The 12,086-nt window shown below is 42.4% G+C and overlaps 1 protein-coding gene across 15 annotated transcripts in view; it reads left to right on the top strand.

The window, feature by feature from the left end:
- TNXB (tenascin XB) overlaps nucleotides 1-12,086 on the top strand; it is a 743,838-nt gene that overhangs the window by 290,021 nt on the left and 441,731 nt on the right. For all 15 annotated transcript variants that reach the window (XM_086924531.1, XM_086924530.1, XM_086924535.1 and 12 more), the window contains exon 3: nucleotides 710-2,674. In XM_086924531.1, coding sequence (XP_086780657.1) covers nucleotides 710-2,674 — 1,965 coding nt within the window. The remainder of the gene's footprint in view (nucleotides 1-709; nucleotides 2,675-12,086) is intronic.

Here is a 12,086-nt window from a genome sequence, read left to right as displayed (position 1 = left end):
TGTAGGAATGTAACTTAAAAATAATAAAAAACTGCAAAAGAAACACCCGTGGAGTGCGACCCATTTGTTTCCTGCGAGGGAGCTGTGGTAAATATATATATATATATATATATTACAAAATTCCACACACCTGTAGATCTCACTGAACCGAAGGGTAACCACCTTGTAGAGTAATATGGTTGTCTAACCTTCACCTTACTAGCAGACAGACCGCTCCTATGCTAGACCAGCTTTAGACATTAAGGCAGACTGCCCCCTTCCATGAAGGTCTGCTTGGTCCTGGTCTCTCCCTTTGGACAGGATTATTGTGGGTTTGTGCAGAAGATGATTCGTCTCCATCACTCCAAGACTGGGCTGCCACTAATCAGGCAGCAAAAGCTGGGTAGTGTTGTGGATTTAAACCAAAAGGCCAGAAGTATAAATGGCCGGCACTATTACTAATAATATTTCCACGCGACTGAGAGGCTGCGGGTACCGCACCCCAGGCAGGCTGCTGGCCACTAGGAGCCACTCCACTAGATGCTGCCCCAATTCCATCAGCTCTGCTCAAAATAACATTTGCTCTCAGCTACCATTTACCTGAGCAATGCGCGTGGCTTGCCCTGGAGCAAGCTAGCTCCTACAATGTTACTTTTAAATGTTATGCCATATATGCAGTTTTGTGTGTTACTGTTAAATGTTTTACCTATTTTCTTTTTCTTTCCCACAGGCCAGACTGACATCCAGGGACTCTGCAGTCAGCATGGCAAGTTCGACTTTGGCAAATGCAGCTGTGTCTGTGAGAAGGGATGGGGGGGTCCCACCTGCTCCGAATCGTCCTGCGCAGACAACTGCAATGACCGTGGCACGTGCATGGACAGCGAGTGCATATGTCACGATGGCTTCACTGGGGAGAGCTGTGAGATGACCACCTGCCTGGATGACTGCAACGATCAAGGTCGTTGTATTGGGGGCAAGTGTGTCTGCTTTCCTGGTTATACCGGCCCAGCTTGTGGAGACCAATCCTGCCCAGACAACTGTAGAGGCCATGGAAAGTGCATAAAGGAGTCATGTGTGTGTGATCCTGGCTACACTGGACATGACTGCAGCGCAAAAGCCTGTCCAGATAACTGCAGAGACCGAGGGAAGTGCTTGAATGGAAGCTGTGTCTGTGAAGTCGGCTTTGGTGGGCCAGATTGTGGCACAAGGACATGCCCTGAAAATTGCAGAAACCGAGGAAAATGCATTGATGGAATATGTGTATGCAGCCCCGGCTATACGGGGCCTGACTGTGGGTCAAGATCATGTCCGGAAAACTGTAAGAACCGAGGACAGTGTATCAGCGGGAAGTGCATTTGCAATCCTGGCTTCACCGGCCCTGCCTGCGGTGCTAGGTCTTGTCCCGAAAACTGCCACGACCACGGCCAGTGTATCAATGGCAAGTGCCTGTGCAATCCGGGCTATTCTGGGCCCAGCTGCGGCTCACGAATCTGCCCTGACAACTGCAATAGGAGAGGAGTGTGCAAGGATGGAAGCTGCATCTGTTCACAGGGGTTCACTGGGCCCAACTGCGGTATTCGAACCTGCCCTGAAAACTGCCAAAATCGAGGCCGCTGTCAGGATGGCCAGTGTGTCTGTGAAGCAGGATATGCTGGGCCCAACTGTGGGACCAAGACATGCCCAGATAATTGTAAAAACCTAGGACGATGCGAAGATGGCAGATGTGTCTGTAACAAGGGATATGCTGGGCCCAACTGTGGGACCAAGACATGTCCAGAAAACTGCAGCAATAAAGGAAGATGTGAAGATGGCACGTGTGTCTGTGAAACAGGTTTTACAGGGCCCAACTGTGGAACCAAGACATGCCCTGACAACTGTAAGAACCAAGGCCGATGTAAGGATGGTCAATGTGCCTGTGACGAAGGGTTCACTGGGTCCAACTGTGGAACCAAGACATGCCCTGACAACTGCAGCAATCAAGGACGATGTGAAGACGGCATTTGTGTCTGCAAGACAGGCTTTACAGGGCCCAACTGTGGAACCAAGACATGTCCAGACAACTGCAGCAATCAAGGACGATGTGAAGACGGCATTTGTGTCTGCAAGACAGGCTTTACAGGGCCCAACTGTGGAACCAAGACATGTCCAGACAACTGTAAGAACCGAGGCCGATGTGACAATGGCCGATGTGTCTGTGATGAAGGGTTCGCTGGGTCCAACTGTGAAACCAAGATCTGCCCTGGCAATTGTAGTTCCCTTGGCCTGTGTGTGGATGGTCAGTGTGTCTGTAAGGCTGGTTATGGTGGCCCAAACTGTGGCACAAGAACCTGCCCTAACAACTGCAGTAGCCAGGGACGGTGTGAGAATGGAAAATGCATATGTGACAAGGGCTATGGAGGGCCCATATGTGGCCTCAAATTGTGCCCCAACAACTGCAACAATCAGGGTCGATGTCTGAAAGGCACATGTATTTGTCGACGTGGCTACACTGGACCAGACTGCAGAGAAGTGACCTGTCAAAACAAGTGCCAGGGTCGAGGGATCTGCGTGGACGGCCTCTGCCAGTGTCAGGCGGGGTATGCTGGGCCTGACTGCAGCGAGAAGACATGTCCCAATGCCTGCAGCGAAAGAGGAAGGTGTGAGGACGGCAAGTGTGTGTGCCAGGACGGGTTTACAGGAGAAGAATGCTCCATAGGTAACATTGGGTCTGTTGGCCTTCATGGTTTGTTGTTGGTTAACTGTGAGAGGGGGTGGGGTTACTATGAACAAATTATTCACAAAATATGTGTAACATACTGAGAAGCCATACTTGTCCACATGTCACTTCCTGCCAACTAATTTAGCTATTTAGTCAAAAGAAACAATTGCCTTGTCTGTCTCTGCCCCTCTGACCTAAGACCTCCCTCTATATCACACACAGATTCCATGTAGTAAAATCATTTTCCTAAACAACATTTTGCTAAAGAGTGTTCCAAAACATCTTTTACAAACACTTTGGGGCTCATTACGATAGCGATAGGACCACTACCGCCAGCCTGTCGGTGGTAATCCCCCCGCCAATCGTAAGGGCCGATCAGACCTCCACATTATGATGTTGGTCCGATCCGTGGGGGTCGGAAAATCCGACCGCCACGGTTCCAACAGTCGGATTGAATCCGGCCGCCAGTCAGACCGCCCTCATAGCCCAGAATGACGGGGGTGACTGTTAGGCACCACCGGTCAGATTAAGATGTCAATTCACGCCAGCCTTTCAATGGCGTTTCAATCGCCATGAAAAGGCTGGTCGGGATGCACATTGGGGGTCCATAGCAGGGTCCCTTCCCCTCTGTACCTTTCCTCTGGGTTTTGGGGGCACCTATTGTGCCCCCTTACATATCCCTGTACCAAGTGACAGGCACTGCATGGTGCCTGTCACGTAGTACAGCGATGTGTATAAAATCCCTTTTTAACATTACGGCGGGTGCTGGAGCCAACAGCACCCGCTGCAATGTAAAAGGTGGGTGATGAGACTGCCATGGTGGGGGTCGCATTTTAATTCCTATGTGGGACAGCCGCACGGTTGGCAGGCAGTCCCAGACAGGAGACGATGGCGGACAGACTAAAGTCTGTCCGTCATCGAAATCAGGCACTTTGTTTTTTATGTAGCCTAGTATTTCAGACAAAACATCTTTTCATAACTGTTGACATTTAGAGAATGCATTTTTATTTAATTTCGTTTTTCTGTATGTTTTTTCAATATCAATATACAATTTTTCTTACTTATTGGTAAGTAGTCATTAACACTGTAGTAATTGTTCTAATGATTATTTGTTTTTATTTTTCTAGTCCCGATTTAAAGTGTATAGAAATATCACTTCAAATTTTTAAAAACGAGCCTTAAAATATTTACTAAATGTTCTTACTGCTAGTTAAGTAGCTACGTTTTGAAACTGTTATCAAATTGTAAATTCCTATTTTTAGATTACATTGTGTGTGACATAGAATGCCAGTCAAATTTGGTTTAAGATTTAACAGGAAAAACAAAGTTTTGTAGAAGATGTTTTTAAAAAGTAATTTTGGCGAAAAATTGTTATGAAAATAATTAATCACATGCTTCCGCCACTCATTTAATCTACAACACAGTTGGATTTATCTTGGGGTTTGTGATTAAAGGTTGGAATCCTTGAATAACATAGATCACACTTTAGAACAAAAACATACTTCAGAATAAAAAACAGGAGTCATCTTCATCGACTTAAGGATACTCGCTTGATTGACTTCACATGCTGGAAAGGTAGACATTGAAATTAAAGACACTTTTGGTGGCCATTAATCAATGGATGGCCGAAACGCCTTGAAGCTTAACTTCACTAAAGCTGAGCTGCTTAACGTACAGCACACCACTCAATGGAACAGTGCCGTTTGTCTCCCCAGCTCCATAGGGTGGCTGAAAAACCTGCTATGAAAGTTAAGTCCCTGGCAGTCTTATTTGATTAGTGGTATCCCTGAGGAACATGCCAGTGGAGTGGCTAGCTCCGGTTGCACTTGCTTTACATTCTGAGGAAGCGCCTTACCTTCCTTTCAAAGGCTAACCAACCTCCCACAGTTGCATCCTGTATCTCTTGCGCATGTGCCTTTCCCTGCTCACATATCTGTTCGCGGCACAGCAGAGAATGCAAAACATCGATGTCCAGACAGTGCATAACCTCCAGAAATTTGATCATGGATGGGAGTCTATTAGAGAATTGCATTAGGTGGCAATTCTACAGCCTTAGTTGGATATAGTTTTTTTTTAAATTGTGGGAAATCTTAATTCTTTTAGCAGTGTATCTATCTCTGTTTCTTGAAATCATAATGTCTGATTCTGCTGCACATCCCCCAGTTTAGGAGGCTGCGTTCAAAAGGGCACTCTTTCCATTTCCAGTATCTTATGCCTAGGTTTGGAATATCTACATTTGGTGCAGACATAAAGAGAGACTTATGTGGCCTTTAAAAAGGTCTCAAATTGTATTTTCTGGTAATGTGTGGTTGGTTCTTTTTTTTGCTTGTATTTGTTCCTGGCATTCTGGTATTACAGAGCTATGGAGCCCATTAAAACTGATAAAATAAATAAAGTTTTTCATTGAATGTCACTAAAATGTGGTATTCTCACATTAAATAAGTAAACTGGATATCTTTTAGTAAGTAAGTGGGTTTAATATCCTCAGCCACCAACGGACGTTTTACAACTCCACAAGCATCAATAATCACATTCCAAATAAGAATACAGAATAAAGATTCTAAGACCTTAAAGGAAAAGGCAAGTAATAAGCAAGAGAAAGTACACATTATCACACATCTTCCTTCCTAACAAAACAGAATGAAAGAAAAGAGACAAAAGAAAGAATGTACCATAAATAAGAACAATTTTCTTGCGATGAAACTTAACAATAACAATTAAACATAGTCCTTCAAGTAAACAGGTGCCCTACGAGCTCTTTGACTCCTTTTATATGATAACAGCATGTTGGACTCATTTCCAGAACTGTCGGTAATGTGATGAAATTTGCTACTTGAACCATTGTCATCCATAGAAGCATCTGAAACAGATAATCTAGAGTTAACCACTACAACACGACTCTTATTCCATATCCTCCCATCTCCTGTTTTAATGGCATTCCTAAAAACCTTAATAACAGGTCTGACATCAGTGTATCTAGACCATGGCTTGCGTCCTACAGGAGTCTTAATTTTCACTAGATCACCCACCTTGACCTCCTGATAACTTACACATTTTCTGTTATCAAAATACTCTTTAGGAGCAATTTGTTTGTCCAACTCTTTGTTTCTCCATTCACCAATATCATTATCCACCAGACCTTTATTTCTTTTCATCCACCCTGGACACCACAAAGTATTCGGAACCCTCCCTTTGAATAATTCAAACGGAGACCTCCCAGTAGATGAATGAGGAGCAACTCGATAAACATTAATCCTGTCCTGAAGGGTTGTCTTCCAGTTCAAACCAGAAGACCTAGCCAACTGTATTGATTCCTTGTTGACTCTTTCTACAGCACCACTTGTTTCGGGTGGTATAAAGAACACCTTTTATGTACAATACCACATTTTTTCAAGAACTCAGTAAACACACATGAACAGAATTGTGGTCCATTATCAGATAACAAGCTATTGGGAAAGCTTTCCTTGTTAAAAACACCTTCTAGAAACTTGATGACTGAATCAGAGGTAATCTCTCTTACAGCACTTACTTCTATCAACCTAGAATATAAGTCAATTAGAACAATTAAATATGGGGTATCTGAAACCCCAGACAAAGGTCCCAAGATATCTATCGCAACTTCATCCCAAGGGTGACTTGGCAACACTCTATTTACCAAAGGCATTTGTTTAGTCCTTAAAATGTTGTCACTCGCACAGCATTCCACACAATCCCTAACTAACCTCTCAATCTCCAAATCCATTCCTGGCCACCAAAATTGCATATGTAGAATCTCCTTCGTTTTCACTATTCCCAAATGACCACAATGAGCATGGGACAACAATTTTTTTCTAATTCCAAAAGGAGGAACAAGTTTTGTACCACGAGTTAATAAACCTTCAGTAACAGAAAGTTCACCAGAGACTAAAGACCACGGCTTCTCCAGGCGAGAATTTCCTTTCAAACAAGAAATAACTCTACCGATCTCTTCATCTTTCTCCAACTCATTCATCCACTCAGACTCCTCGATTGCTCCCTCAGTAACCTCACACACATTGATGTACTCATCCATCTCATTCATGTCATCTTCCTGATAATTCTCTGTATCAACCAATCTAAATAAACAATCAGCTGACTTATTTGCCACACCTGGAATATACTGTACTTCGAAATCAAATTCCTGTAGTGAAACAACCCATCTTCTGATCCTTGAAGATATAGCATCTAATCCTTTCTTCGAGAAAACTTCTCTTAAAGGTTTGTGATCAGATAGAATACTCACTTTTGTAATGTAATGTAATGTAATGTTGTCTAGTAAAGCGCATGAATGACCCCACATGGGGTATCTCCGCGCTGTAGACCGCTGGGGAACCCGTCCTGGCTTTCCCTGTGAGATGGTAAATGTAAATAAATGTAAATGTCAAGGTATTTGTAGAGCGCACTGTCACCAAGCGGTTTCCTGGCGCTATTACTCATACCGCTGTGGAACCCCTCCTGGCTTTCCCTGTGAAGTGTCCACTCCTGGGCACCCCCAGGGTGAAGCCAGGCATCCACAGCGCTGTTGGGGCCGGTGTGGAGGTTAAGCAAGCTATTGCCCAGAGTTGCAGCGTGGGACCCATGATTAGAATAGGCACCGAGGCGAGAAATCAGGTCCGAGGAATTATGAGCCCAAGACCCGCCGATGGTCCCTACTGGGTATCTCCAAGGTGAAACCAGGCATCCCTGGCGTATGTGGGGGGCCGTTGTGGAGATTAGGCAAGCTAATGCCCAGAGTTGCCGAGTGTGATTCCTGGTTAGAGTAGGCACCGAGGCGAGAATTATCGAGTCCGCTGAACCCCAAATCAAATTTCTAAACTTCCCCAATGCCCAAAAAATTGCAAGAGATTCTTTCTCTATCACAGAGTTATTAAGTTCCGAACCTTTAAGACATCTAGATGAACAACAAATAAGAGAATCTTTTCCATGCTTCTTATGAAGAAGTACAGCACCAAGACCTTTGTCACTTGCATCAGTATATAAAAATGTAGGAAGACCAGGAACAAACGCATGAAGAGAGGGAGCTTTGTTTAACTCTTTCTTGATATTCACAAATTCTCTTATGCATACATTCTTGCCCGTCAATCTCCTCAAATTATATGACTTGTCCGCAAAATTAGTAATGAACTTTCCATAGAATTCGACCATTCCAAGAAAAGAGAGTAACTCCTCTTTATTAAGGGGTTCTTTGACCTTGTCAATAGTTTCAACTAAATCTTTCTTTGGAAAAACACCTTCACCAGTAATGCGATGTCCTAAATAATTAATCTCTTCTACCCTGAACTTACACTTACTTTTTTTAAGAGTCATGCCCGCCTCAATTAAACGTTTCAGTATAGCACACACACGTCTATCATGTTCTTGAATATTGTTACCATGAATCAAAAGATCATCTTGATAACATTTAACACCTACCAAAACCTTCAAAATTTTAGACATAATTCGTTGAAAAACTGAGGCCGCAGACACAAGGCCAAAGGGCATCCTCTTAAACTTAAAAGTGCCCATGGGTGTAATGAAGGCAGTTGATCTTGAGAGGACTCATCTAGTTCCACCTGATGGTAAGCGGAAGCTAGATCAAGAGTTGTGAAATATTTTGCACCTTCCAAAGTGCCAACCATCTCATCAATGTTTGGAAGAGGAAATCTATCCACTACAACCTCTATATTTAAAGACCTCAAGTCTATGCATAGACGAATTTCTCCTGTCGGTTTCTAAGCGATTACAATAGGAGCTAGCCATTCTGTGGCCTCAACAGACTCTATAATATCATTCTTTACAAGTTTCTCTAACTCCTCTTGGACTTTCACTTGTTCCATTAAAGGAATCCTCCTTACTTTAGCCACAACCGGGACAGCATTTTCTTTTAACCTGATATGATGTTTGTAGCCTCGCAAGCACCCCAAACTCTCTTTAAACACATTGGGAAACTTTTCAGATAAGACATCTGACAAATGATCATTCGTTTTGACTTGAACGGAATCACTCACTTCCTGAATCTGCACTTGTGGTGAAGCATTAGGATCAAGTTTTACCCCAAGTTGACGTTGGTGTTGCCACCCCAACAATGCATCACCTTTCTTAGCAATATATATTTTTCCAACAATAATGCGGCTTCCCAATTCTATTACGGCCATAAAATAGCCTAACATTCTAATTGGTTTCTCTCCATATCCCAATGGTGAGATATCACATCTCATCAATTTCACATTTTTACTAAACATTTCATTAAATAACTTCTCATCAATCATTGTTATTTTAGAACAAGAGTCAAATTTATAATTTATCATCAAATTTTCTACACTAACTAGATGAGAGGGATGATCTGTATTTTTACATCTGACTTTAAAACACACAGATCTTACTTGAGGTTGTGACCATTTTTTTTTAGAAATATCACCTTTATACATTTTCGTTCTACAAAATTTTGCATAATGCCTCTTTTACCACACAAGTTGCACAAAACTTTCAGAGCAGGACATGTAGATGAATTAGCTAAATGACTAAACTGCCCACACCTAAAACAAGAAAACGTGTTATATTGACTGGAATTTGAAGTATTAGGAATATTAGGAAAAACATTTTGCTTCTCCAGTACCCCTGTACCCTCCTGTTTCTTAATTTGGTATACAATCTCCTTCACTTTAGTTTCATCTTTTGAATCGGAAGAAGGTGGTTTCTCTTTCTCTTTTCTTCAATTCCCTAACACATTTAGTCATATGTTCGACTTGTTTTGCAATAGCTAACACTTCTTCCAGAGGAGGCTCATCTTTTAGCCAAAGTTCTTTCCTAATGTCATCATGCGCACACCTTAAAACAAACTGATCACAAATTCTTTCATCTAAAGTCTGACCAAAATTGCACGATGATGCCAACTTCCTGAGAGATGATACATATTCTTCTACGGTTTCATCTCTTTTCTGTTCTCTTAATCCGAAGTGATACCTCTCCATTATAGTGCTGGGTCTTGGTAAATAATGCCAATCCAGTTGAAGAATTGCAATTTCATACTCATTTAAGTTTCTTTGTTCTGCTGCAGTTAAATCCGGCAAATGTTCCAGAACATCTTGTCCTTCTCCACCTAGACAATGTAGAAGTAGTGAATGCTTCCTTTCTGTGCTTAAATTAGTCCCACATACTCTTGCATAGTTTGCAAATATTTTCTTCCATTTTTTCCACTTAACATTCGGTTCTCCTGGGCTCGTTAGGAAAAAGGCTGGTTGAGTTACATTCTGCATTTTTTATTTAAAATGTATTAATATTTTCCTTTTTTTTACCCAAAAAATAAATAAATAAATAAATATATGAATAAATGAATTAATAACATTTCCTTTAGCTTTTTTTTTTATTTCTCTGAATTATTTCTACTGTTCAGCCTTGAATTAATGTGGTTTGAAACAAAGCAGAATATTATGTAATCTAACTAGTTGAGACACAATGCAAAATTTTTTTTGTGAGCCTTCCTTTAAAGGGAATGTTAATATCTCATTAAGCGTGTTTGTCTTCTTTTGATTTTGCGAGAGAAAACGTCATAGAAAAGATAGAAAGTCTTTGTTCTTTTATGCTTTAGAACATTGACGGGGAGTCTTTAATTAGAAGAATGCATAACAATAGAAGAATGGAACACACGCATTCTAATGTGAGCCGCAATGTTAGACCTTTCAATTGCCTCACACGTACGTCTTTCTGTTGAAACGCAACATCTGAGACGTACGGCTGAACCGCAGCGCTTGACTCGTAAAGCTGAAACGTAGTATTTCCCTTCACGTGAGCAAAGTCATATCACACGCACGGCTTTAATAATTTAACACAACTCCCTTAATTTCTTCTAAGTTATCGTTTATCCTCCCTCCACTCTCCTCACCGTAACTTTTACAAAAGAAAGAAGGGATCTCCTTTTGTTTACAGCCGCTGTGAATACAACGCTTCTCTTCTTTCTCGATCGGCCGCTGGAGGAGAGGCGAAGTTGATTTCTTTTCCGTCGTGTTGAGGTCGTTTCCCCAATAGTCGCCAATAAAATGTGGTATTCTCACATTAAATAAGTAAACTGGATATCTTTCAGTAAGTGGGTTTAATGTCCTCAGCCACCATCGGACGTTTTACAACTCCACAAGCATCAATGATCACATTCCAAATAGGAATACAGAATAAAGATTCTAAGACCTTAAAGGAAAAGGCAAGTAATAAGCAAGAGAAAGTACACATTATCACAGTCACAGAAAGCTAACAGGCATATTTGTAGGGTACATGTTCTCCCACAAGAAGGTCGTTTGGTAATTTTGACACATATATTGATGTTTATTGCTAGCCAGCAGGCCAGCAGTTTTCATTTTGGTGGTAGGAGAATGAAAGGCTGACAAGACTTCTGGGATTCAAACCTTGCCTATGTGGTGAAACACAGTTCTCTATACTGGATATATATTGGTTTTGGGATTTATGTGAGACACCCCACCCAGTGGCTCAATGGGAATCATATCTGTAAATTTCACAAAGGTCTGGGCAGGGGCCTTTCCAATTCCTAACTCCCCTCCTCACCTCTTAAAGTTACAGCTTCCTCTATCTTCTACTCAATTGCACATCTCCTCTCACTCTCATCAATATGCCACAGAAATTGGAAACCAAGAGTGAAATGTACGTGAAACCATTACTGGTTGTCTTCCTAGAGAGAAAAACTACTTTGAAATTTCTTTCCAGGGAAACGCCACACCTAGAAGCCTAATTTCCTGCTTCTTCACACTCCATTTGATTATTCACCCATGGTGTTTTACCAACTGGACTTCGCTTCATCTCCATTGGCCTAAGGTGCAAACACAGGATGTCGCCCCCTCCTCGGCTCTATAGCTCCACTGTTGGCAATGTCTGTCCTAACCTCCCACGTCCCTCTTCAGGGGCCCTCTGGCTGCCCTTCCGAGTGAGGCTACTGTTTATTCGCTTTCTTCAAAGACGTGGAAAAAAAAAATCGAGCTCAAACAGAACAAAAGTTACTAAAAACATGGCAAAGTGTTGCCGTGCAATGGAAGGCCGTTGACAAAGGTTAACTGGTCGCTTTTCTGTTTAATTCTGTGTGTGGGCGTCAAAGTGGTTCTAATGAGGTTAAATTTTTGCCCAGAAAGTGTTTACGTATAAACATGCAAAAAAACTACTTATACAGAATGTGCCACATTACGGCGCATTCATTTGCCTTTTCTTGATGCATAACATAGTCAACTCTACACATAGGAGTCAATTAAGAGTCTGGCGGTCTGCAGATCGCCAGACTTCTGGGGGCACAGCGGTCTCCCGACTGCACTATTATGATCAGGGCGGTCAGACTGCCATTGCCCCACGGCCAGTAGCGGCCTGTGGAGGGAGTTCCAGGGGGCGGTGAGGCAGGGAGGGGGAGGGGAATTTTGAG

This window comes from Lissotriton vulgaris, chromosome 5 (assembly GCF_964263255.1).
Source record: "Lissotriton vulgaris chromosome 5, aLisVul1.2, whole genome shotgun sequence".
Lineage (NCBI taxonomy): Eukaryota > Metazoa > Chordata > Amphibia > Caudata > Salamandridae > Lissotriton > Lissotriton vulgaris.
Note: the sequence above shows the minus strand (reverse complement) of the source record. Positions and strands in the feature narration are given on the sequence as shown.